At 40.2% G+C, this 20,714-nt stretch overlaps 1 protein-coding gene and 1 long non-coding RNA gene across 2 annotated transcripts; both read right to left on the minus strand.

Annotated features, from left to right (window-relative positions):
- Positions 1–4,713: 4,713 nt before the first annotated feature.
- Positions 4,714–6,014, minus strand: LOC133994124 (uncharacterized). Its single transcript, XR_009927087.1, has 3 exons — positions 5,937–6,014; positions 5,542–5,566; positions 4,714–4,777 (listed from the first exon to the last, which is right to left on the minus strand). It is a non-coding gene; the product is annotated as an uncharacterized LOC133994124 (long non-coding RNA).
- Positions 6,015–11,147: 5,133 nt separating this feature from the next.
- LOC133993632 (hepatitis A virus cellular receptor 1 homolog) lies at positions 11,148–14,914 on the minus strand. The gene is made up of 7 exons (XM_062432619.1): positions 14,863–14,914; positions 13,755–13,944; positions 13,417–13,568; positions 13,240–13,332; positions 12,003–12,091; positions 11,806–11,908; positions 11,148–11,394 (listed from the first exon to the last, which is right to left on the minus strand). Exons 1-7 carry the CDS (start codon positions 14,912–14,914, stop codon positions 11,318–11,320), a joined length of 756 nt encoding a protein of 251 aa, XP_062288603.1. The 3' UTR covers positions 11,148–11,317.
- Positions 14,915–20,714: the final 5,800 nt, after the last annotated feature.

The following is a 20,714-nucleotide window of genomic DNA, read 5'->3' on the forward strand; positions in this document are numbered from 1 at the left end:
CCTGCAGAACGAGGAAATGAAAGCAGATGTTTTTAGAGCAGCTGTGTCAGCAGCAGCATGATGTCATCACGAGGCTCAAGAAGGAAAAAACATGGTCTGGATTTTATTTCAGAGATTCTGGTTTAAAGGTTAATGATGAAGATGAAGAGTGAAGGATGTGAAGAGTAACACAGTCAAACATGCTCTGTTTATCTAAATGAATGTACAATACAAAAAACAAAAAAAACAACCTAAACACAATTATAAACACTGATATTTCTATTGTTGGATGGACAAACATTTAGTGAAACACATATTCAATCAATTTAAAAATGTTAAAGTCAGTAACATCTGCAATGTCAATTTACATTATGATATCATATATATGATAACTACGTATGGTAAGTATGGTAGCCGTGGTAACTATGCCAAATGGTCTCAAGTCATGAACAGTCCTCGAGCTTCAGAAAAACAACCTGATGATTTTTTATGATTTCTTACTTTTCTCAAAGGCCAGATAGATGTTGTGTTTCAGACCAGCGAACGGCCCATATATCTCCATCCTGCATCCGTACCACGCAGAATCTTCCTCTGTGGTCTTCAGGATCATCAGAAACATCTCCATCCTCCAATCGTCCCAGTAACTGATACCTGCTGGAAGCTCTGGTTGTTTCTACCACTTTATGTCCATCTGTAGCGAGGATCAGGTTGCTGCTGCCCCAGTTTGGTACAGGACCCCAACAAGCTGGCGACAGTCAGTCATTCCTGCCGATGGTCCGTTACTCTTGATGTCATATTTACAGGGCAGAGTGACGTCCTCACCTGCTCAACCAACAACCTTCACGCTGCTGGATCCACTGACTGAAGACAGAAAGACAAACTGAATCTGTTAATGACTTTATCCATCTTCAACTTTGTGTTTCAGATCTGTAGTACTCAATAAGGTAATAATGTACGATAGTTAGTATGTTATTGGTCAGGTTAAAAATCCTACAATATCCCTTACAAATGTAATAATTGGAGTCGATAACGTAATATTATACGTAATGGAGGGTTCAATCAAGCAATGTTAAATGACAAAATTTCAACAGATTAAAAGTAACTGACTGCCACTGCATTGGCTTTGGTTTAGATAAGGTTGGTTTTGGTTATGTTTGCAGGTAAACCTTTATTTTACAGTTCAGAGATTTGAATTAAGAAGTTGAAAACTGATCACAGCAGATAATAATAGTGTCATTTGGTTGAAAAAGGATGTCACAAAGGTTTAATTAAAGATGACATTTTTCATGAAATAAAGTGTGATGAATCAGATTTCATATTATACATACAAAAGATGAGTAATTGTGTTTGAAAACTTATATGTTGATATTTTTTCCTGTGTAAAGTGTTGATGATGTAAAGTGAATATAAAGAGCAGATACCTGTGAGCAGAGCGAGCAGCAGCAGAGAGTTGAAGCGTCTGAAACTGAACAGTTTTCTTTAATATTCTCAGTTATTTATTTGTTAACTATCGATCTGTGCAGGGCAGGATGCTGTGGTTTGGTTTAGTAGAATATTAAACATTTGTTGGGCAGATGATGCTTTTTACAGCTGGGTCAGCACACGACTTCCTTCAGTATCGGCTGTTTCCTGTATCTGCAGACTGACTTTCACTTCTTTAATGTCTGGAGGACGACAGCTGAACTCCACACTGCAAAAAATATCTCTAACCAGTAATTTTGGCTGATAGTCTGAATTTATAACAAATATATGTGGACAAAAGCAAATTATCAATAATCACTAAAACAGTAATCTTGGCTGTTTCTTGGGAAATTTTGTCTGAAAATTACAAACAAACATCAAACTGGTTAACAGTCAGACAGTAGAGGAGATAAACATAGAGGGAATTAAACCTTTATCCTCAGTGTGACAAACTGCGCCTTAAAGATGTGACGTAACTGAAAAGGCATCACAATGGGCCCCGACACCACAGACCTGCAGAGTCCAGTCGACTCATTCAAAGCTTAAAATAACTGCAGATTACTTTCTGCATAGAGTCAGATTTACTATCTGATGCAGAACTGAAACAGAAATGTGCTAAAGGCCATTTTTGTAGTCTAATCTTTTTTAGGGTAAAATTCTTAGCTGAGACATCCTGCAGTGTCTTTAACAAACATAGAAAGTTCCTTCATGTGAGGAACAGAGATGGAGATTCACTCTCTGAACCTTTTCAGTTCATTCTCTGTGGTAGATCTCATCACTACAGATGTTATCTAATCTCTGACCACAATGTGGGTTTCAATCACAAAGTGACACTGTCTGGTAGATAAAGAAGAAGTTAGGTTGTTTATGAGGCTCATCCAAACAACTTCACACGTCACACTGCATAGCTGCCAGGTATGAAGTAGATCTGATGAATGGATCTGGAGACATGTGAAGGACAAACATACAATCATACATGTCTTTAACATCATCATACCCAACATCCTACTGTCTAAACTTCACAGACTGGGCCTGAACACAACCATCTGTAACTGGATCCTGGACTTCCTGACCAACCGTCCCCAGATTGACTCTCATCCTGAACACTGGTGTTCCTCAGGAGTGAGTCCTGAGCCCTGTCCTGTTTGCACTATTCACCCATGACTGTAAGCCTGTCCAACAAACACCATCATAAAGTTCACAGGGGTTCCAAACTGATGATGGGATAACATAACGAAATCAATCAATCAATCAATCAATCTTTATTTGTATAGCGCCAAATCACAACAAAGTTATCTCAAGGCACTTTACACATAGAGCAGGTTCTAAACCGTACTCTTCAAGTTTTAATTTATAAAGAGACCCAACATTCCCACATGAGCAAGCATTTAGCGACAATGGCAAGAAAAAATTCCCTTTTAACAGGAAGAAACCTCAGGCAGGACCAGGCTCAAAGTGGGCGGCCATCTGCCTCGACCGGTTGGGGTAGAGGGGAGAGAGAGGAAGAATAGGAGAGAGAGAGAGTAGCACATTGAAAATAAACAGTGAAGCTAGAAGGTCCGGGACTGAAATCTGTCATCCGGACGTCTACAGGCCCAGATTACCTGTGAGACGAGAAAGCACAGACAACTCCGGGGAAGAAGTGTAGGTTACTGAATGCATTAATAGTACATGAATGTTATTGGATATAGATGGATGGATAGAGAGAGAGAAAGAGGAGGAGAGAGGAGCTCAGTGCATCATGGAGGTAGGAGTCCCCCGGCAGTCTAAGCCTATAGCAGCATAAACGAAAATATTCCTGTTGCTTCTGTTTTAAGAAACAGAAATACAAGTACCCTAAACTGTACTTCATTACATACTTGAGTACTTGAGTAAATGTACTTAGTTACTTTTCATCACTGTTAATGTGTTAAAATCACTGATCAATACAAACCAAACTGCTCTACAACAGTGTAATCCTGCAGTCAGTGTCGCCACCTGGTGGCCAGAGAGCAGAACTACAGCAAAACATGACAAACACATATAGATGTGTAGAAATGTAGAAATAAATCATTTATTTATTATTTACATTTATTTACAGCATTTATTATATTAATTATTTTCATTAAGACTCAGAAATAATTCTGCTGCTGCTCACTGAGACAGCAGAAAGTTTCTGTTTGTACTAAGTTGCTGCAGTTTAGATTCAGCAGCACATCTCTAACTGGGACGGACCTCTGAATATAAAATAGACCTCTAACATCCTTTGAGCCTGATCCTGGTCTTACATCATCAAACCAGTTCCTCCCTGCTGGTCCTGGTTCCAGTTCTGTGAGCAGACTGGATCAGACTGTCCACATCTGAGCCAACAGTTAAAAACCTTTAAAAACCTTTCTTTAGGATGTCTCTCTGTAATGTATGTCTGCTTCTATAAACACGTATAGTCTCTTTATGTTGTGGAGATATTTTATCCATGTGTTATTTTATTTCTGTAATATTCTGTGTTTATTCTTAATCTTCATCATCACTGTTCTGTTTTAATTCTTATTTTCACTGTCAACCTTTATTTAATATGTCCTGTTTTTCATTTGTATTGAAAAGTTCTATATAGATAAAGTTTATTATGATTATGTGTTGATGTGTAGAAGAGGAGCACAGAGCTGTTTAAATGAGCAGAGCTGTGTTGTGATGTTTCTGCCACTAGATGGAGACAAACAGCAGCTGCTTTAATATTTATAGCAGAAAATAACTCGTCACTGTTAACATGAAGACATGAGAGATAAGAACACATTCTCAACTTTTATTCATTATTTACAGATTTATAAAAGAGTTGATACATTAATGTTTAACAAATATTACACACAGAAAGATTTAAATGCTGAGCTGATACAATAAAAAGCAGAAGCTCAGTTTCTGTAAATATTAACACACAAACACATAAAAAGTAGTTTGATGTGATATTAAATTAAATATAAAAACAAAGCAGTCGTCTTCATCAGCAAAGCCCTCTGGGACTCGTAGTTGGTTTCTCTGCAGTCTTGAAGCTTCAGAGTCTGGTTTGTTGTGAAGGTTCAGGTCCGTCTCACAGCTGGTTCCTGCTGTCAAATTGTGTTATTCGTCTGCAGCTCATTGTCCTCTCATACCTCAGGGACAGACCTCGTACACACAGTCGCTGTTTCCGCCACCGTCGATCTGGTAGATGTTCTCCACTGCAGGAGCTCGATTTTGGAGCTCCAGAATCGGCGGGTCACTGCTGAACTGGATCACACTGTAATGCAGCTCCGGCTCCTTCTGCTCCTCCTCCTGCTGCTGCTGCTGCTGCTGCTGTTGTTGCTGCTGCTGCTGCTGCTGCTGAGGGCTGAGAGACAAACAGAGTCACATGATTCATCATCAGTTCGGTCATTTAGGACTTTTTTTGGTGTCAGTATTTCCTGTAATGATCCACGAATCACTGGAAGGATACAGACACTGTTTAGAGGCTCTCCAGCTTCAACATGCTCAATTTATCAGGAACTTTCAAATCAGGTTGTTTAAAACTAGAGACGATAAGTTTGGCTTCCAATTAGTCGAATAATAATTAATAATCAGTCAGAGGGACCAAACCACTACTTTTACTGTAATACTTTAACTACATCACTCTGTGTACTGCAGTACTGTTACTGTTACTCTATCTATGCTAAGCTCAGAGCAGTTTTACATTGCAGTATTGGTATTTTTACTTTTCTTGAAAAACAGAAATGATACAGAAAAACAAGGTTAAAACTGGTAGGTTGTGGTTTGTGGTTCTTTTCACCGCTGAATTTCAGTTTGAACACTTCACAGCTTCACTGAGTCGTGTGAATGTGATGAAGGTGATAACACAGTGATGATGTGAAGGTGTCAGATGTTTCCAGGTGAGACTTCATGAGGCCTCAGAGACTCTGAGACCTGCTGACTAATGAAGTCTCTGCGAGTCATGATTTATCATCAGAGAAACATAACGACTTTTTATTTACCACAAACTCCTACACAACACATCACATCAGATCTTTGATTGGACTCTAATCCAGGTTTATGATGCAGATTTTTCAATTTAAAGATGTTGAAGTTCACCAATCAGAATGAGTCATTAATTAAACTTACATTTTATGTTGGTTCCATCTTCTCCCTGCAGAGACAGAAAAACATCAGGAATAAAAACATGAATAAAGAATCAAGTTAAACACTGATATACTGGATTAAACTGGAGAGTTCCTGCACATGCTCAGTAGCGTCTGCTTTACACAGAACTACTCTCAGAGACTGAAAACATGATCACTGTAAAGTGAATCTGTCTTATTAAGTTGTTTTTTGTCAATTATTGACTGTAAAAAAAATAATAAAAAAACCTGCCAACAGATAACATGACCTCCATCATGGCCGATTGACCACAGCTTCGTCTAAAACTAAACAAAAAAAAAGTTTTCTCACAGCAGAGTCAGTGTTGAACTTCCCTCTCTGTTTCTGTTGATGTGGTTTGTTAAAAAAACAAAACTTACTGCTAACGGCGACGCCTGCTGCGACCAAAGCGATCAACACGAGCAGAATGCACACTGGAATGATGATGCCTGTCTTCTTCTTCCCTTTCTCCTCCTGCTGCTGCTGCTGCTGCTGTAAAACAAAAACACACAAACTGTCAGAAACAGCTTAAATAAAACTGAAATCTGTGAGAAATTAATATTTTAGGCAAAAGTACAAGTTACATTTATTATTCTAATAGATGTTAAATTACTGTTATGGATAAAAAAAATCAGTATAAACTTAAAATCTGCTTCTTTGATTAAATCTACTAATTCCCACTTGATGTTATTTTTTATATGATTATTTCAACACCTGCTGAATCATCAGGACAGCTGACCATTACACCTACAGCAGCTTTTATCACCTCTCATTCTAAATCTGAAGAGTGTTTGTGAGGTCAGACACTGATGATGGATGAGAAGGTCTGGCTCATAATCTCTGTTCTAGTTCATCCCAAAGCTGTTGGATCAGAGCTGTATATAGAGAGAGTTCGGACAACTTAACAATAGGCGCCATGTTGTCACCATGAGGTCCGATGGCTCAGAGTGCAATTAACCAAGGCGGACATGCAATGTCTAAATAAAGCGCTTGTTTTCTTCAGTGACAGAATAATAAATGTCATTATCATTGGCTCACAGCATGGAAATGATTCCTACAGAAGTACCTCTGTGTGTTTTTACCACAATAACTGTTTAAACAATGGTAAAATTACCATCAGTAGTCAGTCATCAATCAGTGTTTACCTTTCTCTTCTTCCTCTCCCTGAACACCGGTGTTCGTAGTTGTTCATTAAAAATATATGTGTGTATGTGCAGATACTAATATGGTTCATCCTCCTCTGCATCATCAGGTTTCTGCTGCCTGAGGTATTCACTTAGCAGCTCGTCTTTGGATCTTGGTGGTTTGGTCCTGGACACGTTCACCAGTCCTCGGCCTCCCTCAGTGGACTTAGTCTATAGTCTCAGGGTGCTGGGCTTGGGATGGACCCTATCTCCTCCTTCGGCCAGTTTATTATACCGGCAGGGTATCTGAGGACTGGCAGGGTGAACATGTTGATGGCTCAGACCTTGTTCTTCCCATTCAGCTGACTCTTCAGGACCTGCCTGACCCTGTGTAGGTATCTGGCTGTGGTGGACTTCCTTGAGGCCTCTTCACGGTTCCCATTAGCCTGCAGGGTCTCAAGGTAATTGTAGCTGTCCTGAACATCTGCAGCGCTGCTTTCTGGTAGTTCAGCCCCCTCGAGGCTCCACTTTGGAACTGGTATCCGTAGACCCGTTTGTGATGGTCTGGCTGAGGGGGTTCAGGTCTATAGTGGATCAGCTTGGTATATATATTACTTTTATGTTTCTGGTTCATGTCTAATATTTCTTTGTCAGAGTTTCGTCTCCTTTATCACGTCCAGCCTCTAATGCAGATAAATGCTCTGCAGTTGTCACCACTCACATTTTATATATATGATAGAAATGAATAAACCACAGAAATGTTTTCACAGTTTCATCTCGTCATTTCACACAGGAAATCTATGTCTCTCTCACCTCAGCCTTGCTGCTATTCGAGGACAGAGGGAGGCTCTCTGTAATCGTCACCTGACCTGCAGGACGAGGAAATGAAAGCAGTCAAACATGCTCTGTGTACATTATCTTACATTAATTAACAAACAACTCAACTGTTATTAAACATTAAGCATTAAAACATGTAATGAATTAGAAAAACTGATTAAATAAAGTACAATGTGTTGATCAGCTGTATAAATGTTAAAGTCTTTTACTGAGTATTTACCAACAAGTAACAAGACCAGAATTCAACCTTTAGACGTTTTTATACTGGATAGAAATATTTTGCCCTTAAAATGCACAATGTACATAAATATAATATTAATATTTCCAGTGTAGAAAGGACAAATACAAATGGACAAGAAAGCTGAAAATGACTTGACTGAAAGATTGAACAATAATTACAGACTTACTGTTTAATGAATGAATAAATGTAACTTTGGCCAACAGTGAGAATAAATACAGTTTAATATGTAAATCACTGTGTGTGTCGTACCTGATGTGTTTGTCGTCTGATATGTTGTTTCTGTGGTTGGTGTTGACGAGGTCGACGGAGCTGAAATCAGAGTCACATTAACAGACATTATTCAACGTTAGTAATGTCAGTAATAAGAAATACTTAAAACACAACAACAAGGGTTTAAACAAAACTACTGAAGGAACTTATAATTTAAATAAGACCATCAGTGCAATAGAGCTGAAGCTGAATTTAATAGTTGCCAACTAATCAATTAACTTATTAATCATTGGAGCTCCAGTTTATTTTCAGGTACAAGAAAGCTGAAAGGATTGAATAATGATTAAATTCTTAGTCTAATTACTCATAGTGTGTGTTGGAGTCGTACCTGATGTTTTTGTCATCTGTGCAGTTGTTCTTGTTCTTGGTGTTGACCTGATCAATGGAGCTGAAATTCATCAGGTGCAACATGAAAGTAAAGTGTTGAGTGTTGAGCAACCTTCCATAAATCAGCCTGTACAGATAAAACATGAGACTCATGCAGCTGTTATCAGTTTACTGTAACTATGGTAACAGGTCTCAGGTCCTCAAGTTTATGTTTATGAGTTTATCTCACACAAATATTCAGTCAGGAAACAATCTGATGATTTTAATGATTTCTTACCTTTCTCAATGGTCAGATCGATGTGATGTTTTTTATCATTGAACCAACCATTTATCTGCACTCTGCATCCGTACCGTCCAGCATCTTTCTTTGTGGTCTTCAGGATCGTCAGAGAAACATCTCCATCCTCCAGTCGTCCCAGTAACTGATACCTGCTGGAAGCTCTGGTTGTCACTTTAGATCCGTCTGTGGAGATGATCTTTTTGCTGCAGCTTGTAAGTGATAGTGATCGACCCCAACACACTTCCCTTGGTCCGTTACTCTTGAAGTCATATCTACAGGGCAGAGTGACGTCCTCACCTGCTCGACCAACAACCTTCCTGCTGCTGGATCCACTGACTGAAGACACAAAGACAAACAGAGTCTGTTAATGACTTAAACAGCTTCAACTTTGTGTTTCAGATCCTTCCAGTCAGCAACTAAAATCTAAATTCTGCATCTTCACTTAAAGATCTGATGATAAACAGATCATGTTGGTTTTCATCACATCCTGAAGAGACTCTTAATATTTTAACTGTTTAAATTGTCTGTTTTCTTTTTAACTTGTTGATTATTCTGAGCTGCACTTTGTGAATGAAACATGAAAAACTGTATAAATAAAGTTTATTAACATTATGACTTATTGTATTATCTCCTGTGTAAAGTGTTGATGATGTAAAGTGAATATAAAGAGCAGATACCTGTGAGCAGAGCGAGCAGCAGCAGAGAGTTGAAGCGTCTGACCGTCATCATGATGACAAACTGACTAACTGACTAACTGACTGTTTTAAAGCTGCTGTGAGTCACCACAGCTGCTGCATGCTGTAAAAAAATCACTCTGATCACTATTAAAACACAATGGACTAATTATGACAGTGAATGTTAGTTACAGCCCAACATTTAGTTTACATTTACTAACTCATTAATTATGATACTAAGCCCAAAACAATTACATATCAGTAGTTTTTAATCAACAATGACAATTCATGATGTATTAAATTTAAATAATGAATTTGTATCTCAAACATAATAATTTAATAACTTCAGTATAACAGTGAAGTAAAGTAATGAATGTTTCTCTCCTATAATCATACTTTGGATTCTTATTATAATTGTTTTACTTAATATTTGCAGTTATTCATCAGTTAATTATCTATCTGTGCAGGACAGGCTGCTGTGGTTTGGTTCCTGTTTTCAGCAGAGTGTTAAACACTCGTTGGGCAGATGATGCTTTTTACAGTTTGCTCACCACAAGACTTCCTGTTGGCTGCCTTCAGTATCGGCTGTTTCCTCTATCTGAACATCGGACTGAATATATATGAATTTATAACAAATATATGTGGACAAAAGTAAATAATCAATAATCACTAAAACAGTAATCTTGGCTGTTTCTTGGTTAAATTTTGTCTGAAATTACAAACAAACATCAAATTGATTAACTGTCAGACAGTAGAAGCTGAAATGTGCTAAAGGCCATTTTTAGTCTAATTCTCTTCAATTATAACTAAACTCATCATGTTTGGATTCATAAAACAAACAAAAGAATAAAATCAGCAGATTTTTAAACTGAAGATAAAAACCAACCAAGTCAACTACCAACTCTGATCATTGTCATGGTGCAGTTCCTGTTTGAAACTCTCAGTACCTACAGAGAGCAGAACCCGTCCCGAAAGTGACACTGTCTGGTAGAGAAAGAAGAAGTTAGGTTGTTTATGAGGCTCATCCAAACAACTTCACACATCACACTGCATACCTGCCAGGTATGAAGTAGATCTGATGAATGGATCTGGAGACATGTGAAGGACAAACATACAATCATACATGTCTTTAACAGCATCATACCCAACATCCTACTGTCTAAACTTCACAGACTGGGCCTGAACACAACCATCTGTAACTGGATCCTGGACTTCCTGACCAACCGTCCGCAGATTGACTCTCATCCTGAACACTGGTGTTCCTCAGGAGTAAGTCCTGAGCCCTGTCCTGTTTGCCCTCTTCACCCATGACTGTAAGCCTGTCCAACAAACACCATCATAAAGTTCACAGACAGTCATGGGCCTGATCTCCAACAACCATGAGTCAGCATACAGAACCTGACAGTCTGGTGTTCCTCTAATAATCTCATCCTGAACAACAAGAATACAAAGGAGACTGTAGTGGATTTGAAAAAGAAGAGGAGAACCAATAACAACCCAGTGAAGCAGTGGATCCGTGAACCGTCATTGGGAAGCTGAGGAGAGCCCCCCACGAGGGGGATCCTCCCCTGTACTACAGTAAAGTACAAGTACCTCAGACTGTACTTCATTACAGTACTTGAGTACTTGAGTAAATGTACTTAGGTACTTTTCATCATTGTTAATGTGTTAAAATCACTGATCAATACAAACCAAACTGCTCTACAACAGTGTAATCCTGCAGTCAGTGTCGCCACCTGGTGGTCAGAGAGCAGAACTACAGCAAAATATGACAAACACATATAGATGTGTAGAAATGTAGAAATACATCATTTATTTATTAATAACATTTATTTACAGTATTTATTCCATTAATTATCTTCATTAAGACTCAGAAATAATTCTGCTGCTGCTCACTGAGACAGTTTGTTTGGATTGTTTGATTATTTTAAAGGAAAACAACAACAACACAGATTTGAAATGTTACAGCAGAAAGTTCAATTATTTCAGTAATGTGATTCCTGTGTGTCTACACTGAGCTGTCCTCCTCCTCTGATTGGTTCAGCCTCCTGTCCGCCGCTGCTCTCTGATTGGACCGCCACACTCCTGCAGACAGAACGGAAAATCTGTAAATGTGTGTATGTGTGTGCATGTGTGCATGTGTGCGTGTGTGCGTGTGTGTGTGTGTGTGTGTGTGTGTGTGTGTGTGCGCGTGTGTGTGTGTGTGTGTGTGTGTCATAGGCTACTTTTGAGGACAAAAAAGGGACAAAAAGGGACAAAAGTTGTGTCACCAACTCGGAAAAGGTTGTTTTTTTGGGTCAGTGGTTAAGATTAGCGTGAGTCTGTGGTCCTCGTCTTTCTATCTTTAACACAACCAATGTTTGCGGAGAACTAGTGAGTACATTATGTTTATGTTTGTGTGTGTGTGTGTGTGTGTGTGTGTGTGTGTGTGTGTGTGTGTGTGTGTGTGTGTGTGTGTGTGTGTGTGTGTGTGTGTGTGTGTGTGTGTGTACTGACTGTAAGCAGCTGTCAGCAGCAGTGCAGGTATGAAGATGATGAGGGAGAGTCTGAGTGTGTGTCCGATGAAGATCTGCAGACTGTTGACCTGATGACCAGCTGACTGTAAACACAAACAAACAATCAGATAAAACTGTCACACAATAGTTAAGTCTTCTTCTTCTCCTTTGTTCAACATGTCTTCAGTGTTTTGGTACCTGAACCAGTGCCACCATGGGCCCCGTGGTGTCATCTGCTGTGACATCACTTCCTGTCGCCGCCCTCTCGTCTCCTCTGCTGTAACCTGCTGAACACAGAGTGAGATATTAAAGCTTTCACTAACTTAAACTTCTTCCTCTGAGTTTTCAGGTAGAGGACAGGAAGTCAGGTTGACCACTTCCTGTCTTGGACCAACTTTATCAGTGGTGACTTTTAATATGCTTCTCTCTCTCAACTCAGCCAGTCAGCTGATGTTCTCCCACCTATAGAGCCCGGTTCTGTTCCAGGTTTCTTCCTGTTAAAGATTTTCCTGCTGTTCATGTGGGAATGTTGAGTCTCTTTAAATTAAACCTGAAGAGTTTAGACCTGCTCTATGTGTAAAGTGCCTTGAGATGACTTCTGCTGTGATTTGGTGCTTTATAAATAAAGATTGATTGATTTTGGAGTTAGAAGGACGTAGATCTGCAGCGATTCATCAATTCATCAATTTGAAAGAAAATTAATCAGCTATTAGAAATATTTTGATAATCAAATAGTCGTTTTGTTCCTTTTTTTAAAGTAAAAATGATAACGTGTTGTTTTCAGCTCCACAAATGTGATGATTTGAAGCTTTTCTGTCGTACAGGACAGTGATGGATACAGAGCGTCACTATTGGGTCGGCCTGGAAACATCTGGATGTTCCTCTTTTATTAAAGAAACAAAAACGCTTAAGAACAAACATTATAAAAATCACATTATACCCTTATCAGCCAGTTAGTGAGCAAACATTTGTATTAACTGTCTGAAGCCTCCGATAAACTTCTAACGCTTTAAAGAATCAGCTCTGATCCCTGTGCTTAAAGTTAAGGTTAATAATGGATTTAATTCCTCAAGAAAAAGGCAATTAACACTAAATACTATTATATATATAAGTTACTTATTTATTGATTCATATTGTTATTTTTATGAATCTGATTGAATGAGCAACCTGGAACAGGAAACTGAATATCTGAGTTTTGACGAGTTTCTGACAAACCAATGACTAGATTAATCATGAAATAATAATCTATGTATTAGTTGATCATGTTGAGCAGCTGCAGGCTCCATCAGTCTGTAGCTGCACTGGAGGTAAAGCATGCAGCAGTGAATGAATGTCTGACCCGTTTATATCAGCAGCACTCAAACACATGATAGATGTAAAGCTGCTGTGTGAAGCTTTCTGTCCCTTCAGGGCTCCTGTAGTTCTTTATACTTACTGGTTGCAGTTCGTGGTGCGTTCAGGGTCTCAGTGTCTCCTTCATCTGAGAGGTCGGAGCTTTCTGTGGCAGGAGAGTCGATCACAGAGCGAGCTGCAGGATCACACACAACAGTCACATTCATGAACATTTAACAGCACCGAACTGTGACTGAGTGATGAAGCTGAGCCGACCTACAGCTGCTGATGATGATGAGGTGGAGGCGAAACGTTTGGTCGTTAAAAAGGCCGGGTCGCTCCACTCTGCAGTGATAGAAACCAGAGTCTGATGTTCGAGAGTCAGAGATGGACAAAGACGAGGAGCCGGACTCTGAGGAGGAGACGGAATACCTGAAGAAGAGAGAGAGTATTTAAAGAACTACAACTCCCATGAGCCTCTGCTGCTGTCACCATAACATCACACACAGGAGCAGATATTTACTGCAGTATTATGAGTGATGTAGTTAAAGTATCTGAACCCTATGATTGGATGTTTGGTGCAGCAGTGCATGCTGGGACTTGTAGTGAGCAGTGTACCTGTTGGACTTCCTGTAAGTCACCTGACCTGCAGCAGTATTGATCAGCATGTCATGGCAGGTGAACAGAGAAGGCTCCTCCCTCCCCCAACACACCGCTGCTCCTCTCTGCTTCATCGCCTCTGAGCGACACGGCAACGTCACGCTGCGCCCGGCAACGCCCACCACCGTCTCCGTGGTAACCGCTGCCACTGCCAAAAAACACACGAACACGTTAAAGTTTAAACAGCGACATTAACGTTGATGAGAGTTTCTGACTAAAGTCAAATGTTCAAATCAATCAAACTTTATTCATGAGTCAGAGATAAAGAAGAGGATGAATTAATAAATCAGTTAAACTAGATTTAAAAGCAGCATCAGGTTTGTTAAAATGTACATTTAGTATTTTGTTGGTTTTATATCATTTGAAATGACATTTGCACCATTTTTTTACCAAAAGTAAGACTGAATGCTCCTGAAAATGTCAAATGGTGTAACCACAAAAGAATGATACATATTACATATTTTATCACCTACAGTGTATTTAAGTGGACTTATACTAATAATGACTTCATTTAAAACATGTAAATGGTTCCTGATCTCCATGGTAACCAGAGTAAATGTAATATTTCGAACAATTGTATTCCATTACCTTTATTTAATATAAAGTTATAATGTAAGATCATGCCAAACTAGTTGATATGGTGTTTTATTGACTATTTACTGTTTTTAAGCAAGTTGAATTATTTGGTACAAAGTTTTTATGGTTACACCACTTAGACATTTTTGCCATAATCCTCTAATATATTCTCTCTAAATGGATTAAAAGCAGAAATTTGATGCTGGGTTTCACATTTTAACCCTTTAAATTTAAACTAAACCTCATGGACACAGTAAAACCTCACTGACCCGTAAACAGCAGCTTTCATTCAGGTTTATGTTCACAGTGTTTCACAGCTGATAATAAAACAGAACAAATGACGACATGAAGAAAAGGAATAAAAACAATAAGAGAACAAATGAAGCCTGTTAATGTCTCAGCTGTTTAACCTGAATGTTTCAGATTAAAGCAGAATAATGTCTCCATGTAGAGTTTAAACAGCTGCAGGTGAGCAGCAGCTCAGACTCACCTGAGAGGAGGCAGGCGCAGGTGAAGCAGCAGAGACGCAGCAGCAGCAGCATGTCGGCTCAGACTGATGAACACGAGGAAGACAGACGGCTTCGTCATCCTCACTTCTCTTTTTCTGTTTTTCTCTTTAAGCTGTGATATTTATAGAAGCTGTTTCCACATCAGTCAGAGGAACAAAAAACGACGGAAAGAACCTTTAAACTCTCTAAAGGAGGTTCTCATCATACATACATACATATATAAACATTAACATATATATATATATATCTACATATATATACATACATATACAGTACTGTGCAAAGTCTCAGGCCCCCACTAGCTTTGTTGTTTTAGTAAAATGTTAATGACTTTACATATTAATTAGGGCCTGAGCTCTAAACATAGACTGTATATAAAATGGACGTAACATCCGTGACGTCACCCATTGGTTTGTGGACTGCTGCTCGGAGGCCAATAGTATCGGATCTGAGCAGCGCCATCTTGAAAATTTCAGGTGCATGCTGGGAAAAATAAAAACAGGGATTCTACTTATATGGGCATCAGGAGGAGCATGAGGCGCCCTCCTGAACCTGTGAACCAATCAACCTGTCAATCACCACGTAGCCACGCCCTAATGCATACCCTGCTTTATCGTCACATATAAAATCAGGGAGGCCAAAATGTCCCAAATGAACATCATACTGCATTGAAGAAGGCTTTAAACTAGCGATTGAGACCATAAACACATTTTGAAAACGTTTACTGAGGTTAGAAATCAAGTGAGAAGTTGGTGAATTCTCCATTGACTTGTATAGAGACGGAAGTCCTTTTGACACCAAAACGGTCGCCCCCTGGTGGCCTTTTGATAGAATGCAGTTTTAAGTTACTTCCTGGTTGGCCTCATTTCAGAGGACCGGAGCTCCCCGCCTGGCTCTAAACAGTGTGAAGGTCCTAATGAATCTGCAGGAATTCTTCTTTACTATTATTATGAGAAAACAAACACACTCAAGTTGATTTGCACACATGCCAGACCCGGTAAACATTTGATATTTTATGGTTTGTGGAAATGCACGTGGTAAAATGGCCCAATAGCGCCCCCTAGAAAAACTAAAAAAAAAATTGAGCCCCTTGCTCCAGATTGACGTAAACAAACACAACTCGTTATGCATATACATCCTGTAAAGACGCACAGAAAAGTCACTTGGACCCAAACTCTAACTCCAACAGGAAGTCGGCCATTTTCATTCAAATTTTTGATATTGGAGCAAATTTTCACGATTTCCACGCATCGTATTTTGACGAACTCCTCATAGAGATTTAGTCCGACCGACTTCAGATTCACTCAGAATCATATATATACATATATGTGTGTGTGTGTGTGTGTGTGTGTGTGTGTGTGTGTGTGTGTGTGTGTATATATATATATATATATATATATATATACAGTATGTGGGTTCTAGTGGTCAGAATGAACAGCAAGAAAAACAGACTCATCACCTCTGACCTACAACAGAGAGGAGCATTTAACTGCTCCTCTCTCCTCCTCTGTGCTCCTCTCTCCTCCTCTCTCCTCCTCTCTGCTCCTCTCTCCTCCTCTCTCCCCCCCCCCTGCTCCTCCTCTGTGACAGTATAAACATGGAGAGGTCAGAGGTCAGTTATTCTTGTCTAAAATGATTTTGTGGCACATTCCTCTTTAATTACATTCCACATAGTGGAAATATAAATATGAGCAGTATTTATTTATCCAACATATTAAACTCAGCATCAGTGTGGCTCAACTCAACATCCATCTTCCAGCATCAGCCTTCAGTGAGGATTTATTAAGACTAAACTTCAGAGAATATAAGATTTATTTCAATAGAAGCAGAAACATCTGGAAATGTGTCTTAAACAGGTGTGAATGTAAACAGGACCTGTGTGTGTGTGTGTGTGTGTGTGTGTGTGTGTGTGTGTGTGTGTGTGTGTCTGTGTGTGTCTGTGTGTGTGTGTGTGTGTGTGTGTGTGTGTGTGTGTGTGTGTGTGTGTGTGTGTGTGTGTGTGTGTGTGTGTGTGTGCTTTATGAGGCCAAACTGATGACACCTGCTGCTGAATACTGAACAACACTCAGCTGTAATTTATGTTTCTGAACATCCTGCAGGAACAAACCTCCTGCTGGGAAGAGGAAGAGTAGGAGGAGGAGGAGGAAGAGGAGGAGGAGGAGGAAGAGGAGGAGAAAGAGGAGGAAGAGGAAGAGGAGGAGGAGGAAGAGGAAGAGAAGGAGGAGGAAGAGGAGGAGGAGGAGGAGGAAGAGGAGGAGGAAGATGAGGAAAAGGAGGAGGAGAAGGAGGAGGAAGAGGAGAATGAGGAGAAGGAGGAAGATGAGGAAGATGAGGAGGAGGAGGAGGAGGAGGAAGAGGAGGAGGAGGAAGAGGAAGATGAGTAGGAGGAGGAAGAGGAGGAGGAGGAAGAGGAGGAGGATGACAGATGCTTGTCTTGTCGTCATGGAGACATTTGGACCAATCGACCTTCAGCCTGAACTTTCACACGTTACTCTCTGATGTCATTTAATGGGTCGTTGTCGTGACGACGGCCTGCTCATGTCATCGCCTGTTTCAGCAGGAAACGATGTGATTGGTTGTTTCCTGTGACCTCACAGACGGAGGTGAAGCTGACGCAGCTGCTGATTTACTGCTGCGGCACAATTATTCATAGAACATTTCCCTCTAAACGTCTCACATGCTTTCATTTCTATAAATGTTCAAATGATCCAATATTTCAGCAAAAAATGAATCATCACACCCACCCTCACATTTACCTGCTGACCCTTTGGAGGGGCCCCACCCCTAGGTTGGGAACCACTGGACTAAACTAGCTAACTGTATATAAAGTAGTGTAAACTAGCTCCACCTCCAGCAGCTACAACAGTAACATGCTGCTCTAACACTGATGCTTCACTATTAATAATCTAATGATGTCATAATAATAATATATCAGTCAGAGGACCAAACCACTACTTTACTGTAATACTGCATACTACATCACTATAATACTGCAGTACTTTACTGTAATACTGCATACTACATCACTATAATACTGCAGTACTTTACTGTAATACTGCATACTACATCACTATAATACTGCAGTACTTTACTGTAATACTGCATACTACATCACTATAATACTGCAGTACTTTATACTGTAATACTGCATACTACATCACTCATAATACTGCAGTACTTTTACTGTAATACTGCATACTACATCACTATAATACTGCAGTACTTTACTGTAATACTGCATACTACATCACTATAATACTGCAGTACTTTACTGTAATACTGCATACTACATCACTATAATACTGCAGTACTTTACTGTAATACTGCATACTACATCACTCATAATACTGCAGTACTTTACTGTAATACTGCATACTACATCACTATAATACTGCAGTACTTTACTGTAATACTGCATACTACATCACTATAATACTGCAGTACTTTTACTGTAATACTGCATACTACATCACTATAATACTGCAGTACTTTTACTGTAATACTGCATACTACATCACTCATAATACTGCAGTACTTTTACTGTAATACTGCATACTACATCACTATAATACTGCTTCTCTCTCGTCCTCTCTGCTAATAAACAGACAGTTTGAAGCTGCAGTGACACAAACATTTAATAACAGAGTTTTTTGTGTAGTTTAATATGAATGAAGCAGCTCGAGCCTCTCAGCCTCACATTAACCTGATGTTATTATCATTAATCATCATGTAGTTAATTAGCATGTAGTTAATTAGCATGTTGTTAATTAGCTCCACTTTGAGCAGCTTCAGCTCCTTCATTCATACAGCAGCTGAGCTATTGACTGATGATCAGTGATAATGTGAGCTGGAGGGTCTCTGACACGCAGGGTTCATACTGAGAGGAGGAGGAGGAGGAGGAGGAGGAGGAGGAGGAAGAGGAGGAGGAAGAGGAGGAGGAGAAGCAGGAGGAGAAGGAGAAGGAGGAGGAGGAGGAGGACAGTTTTATATCAGCCGTTTCCATGGTGACAGGACTACAGTGAGGCTCAGAGATTCATTACAGGATAAAAAGATCATTTAGATTCTGAGTCATAGTGAGAATTTAACAAACCTTCTGCTGCTCCTCCTCCTCTTCCTCTTCCTCGTCCTCCTCCTCCTCCCCCTCCTCCTCCTCCTCCTCCTCCTCTTCTTCCTTTTCCTCCTCCGCAGTTTATCGACATACCAGGTTGTTGTGAAACTGTAATCATAGCCAACAATAGACTTCAGCCTGAAACAGGATCCAGTTATCAGACAGCAGGTTTCAGGTTGTTCTCCTCTTCCTCCTCCTCCTCCTCATTCTCCTCTTCCTCCTTCTCCTCCTCCTCCTTCTCCTCCTGCTCCTCCTCCTCTTCCTCCTCCTCCTCCTCCTCTCCTCCTGCTCTTCCTCCTCCTCCTGCAGCCAGGTGAGCAGGTGACGGACAGATGGCTGATCCAATCACCTCTCTGCTGTGTGTAACCAACCATCTGCTTCCTGTGTGGGCGTCAGCGTCCAAAAACTAAAATAAAGCAGCCGGACGAAGAACAAGAGTGAAGTCATTTATATAACAACAAACTTTATTTCCTATCTGAGCTGCCAAGAAACAAACACTTGTTATGTTTGCTCTGCTTTCTACCAGGTGGGGAGTTCCGGTCCTCCGAAATGAGGCCAACGTGGAAGTAACTTAAAACTGCATTCTATCAAAAGGCCACCAGGGGGCGACCGTTTTGGTGTCAAAAGGACTTCCGTCTCTATACAAGTCAATGGAGAATTCACCAACTTCTCACTTGATTTCTAACCTCAGTAAACGTTTTCAAAATGTGTTTATGGTCTCAATCGCTAGTTTAAAGCCTTCTTCAATGCAGTATGATGTTCATTTGGGACATTTTGGCCTCCCTGATTTTATATGTGACGATAAAGCAGGGTATGCATTAGGGCGTGGCTACGTGGTGATTGACAGGTTGATTGGTTCACAGGTTCAGGAGGGCGCCTCATGCTCCTCCTGATGCCCATATAAGTAGAATCCATGTTTTTATTTTTCCCAGCATGCACCTGAAATGTTCAAGATGGCGCTGCTCAGATCCGATACTATTGGCCTCCGAGCAGCAGTCCACAAACCAATGGGTGACGTCACGGATGTTACGTCCATTTCTTATATACAGTCTATGGTTTTCTTTAACCTGATGTGAGTCTTGCAGTTATTCTTAAACAGTGTGTGTGTGTGTGTGTGTGTGGGGGGGGGGGGGGGGGGGAGGGGACCACATGACAGACCATCATGAACAACCCCAAACAGCGTCTGTACACTTTCAAAGCTCAGCAGGAGGCTCAGAGTGGATCAAGAGCAAGTTATAAACTGCATCCAGGCTTTTAAACACATCTCCATCCCTGCAACACACACTACTGACATGTTACTTTAATGTTCCTGCTCTTATTTCCTCCCACTCATTCTAAATAATGGGAATTTTTACAGCTAGTGAATGCTGTCCCTTCTGAGCTGCCGTACAGGGTTAACCCTCCTGTCGTCCTCCCGGGTCAAATTGACCCCATCTCTTTTAACTGTTCCTTCTTTCCTTCCTTCCTCTTTCCTTAATTTTTCCTTCGTTCTTCCCCTCCTTCCCTCTTTCTTTGCTCCCTCCTCCTTCCATACTTCTTTCCTCACTTACTTCCATACTTCCTTGCTTTCTTCTTTCCTCCCTCCTTACTCCTTTCCTTCCTTCCTTCCTCCCTTCCTTATCTCCTTACTCCCTCCCTCCCTCCCTCCTTACTCCTTTCCTTCCTCCATGCCTTCGCTCCTTAATTCCTTCCTCTTTTCATCCTTACTCCTTTCCTTCCTTCCTT

This window comes from Scomber scombrus, chromosome 14 (assembly GCF_963691925.1).
Source record: "Scomber scombrus chromosome 14, fScoSco1.1, whole genome shotgun sequence".
Taxonomy (NCBI): Eukaryota; Metazoa; Chordata; class Actinopteri; order Scombriformes; family Scombridae; genus Scomber; species Scomber scombrus.

Bases quoted from the DNA above. Each gene is read 5' to 3' on its own strand.
- LOC133993632 (XM_062432619.1), bottom strand. From the start codon at position 14,914: ATGCTGCTGCTGCTGCGTCTCTGCTGCTTCACCTGCGCCTGCCTCCTC. The intron at 13,333-13,416 runs GTAGGTCGGCTC...GTGATCCTGCAG, and splicing joins CCTCATCATCATCAGCAGCT to CTCGCTCTGTGATCGACTCT. The intron at 12,092-13,239 runs GTAAGTATAAAG...CTCTGTGTTCAG, and splicing joins CGCACCACGAACTGCAACCA to CAGGTTACAGCAGAGGAGAC.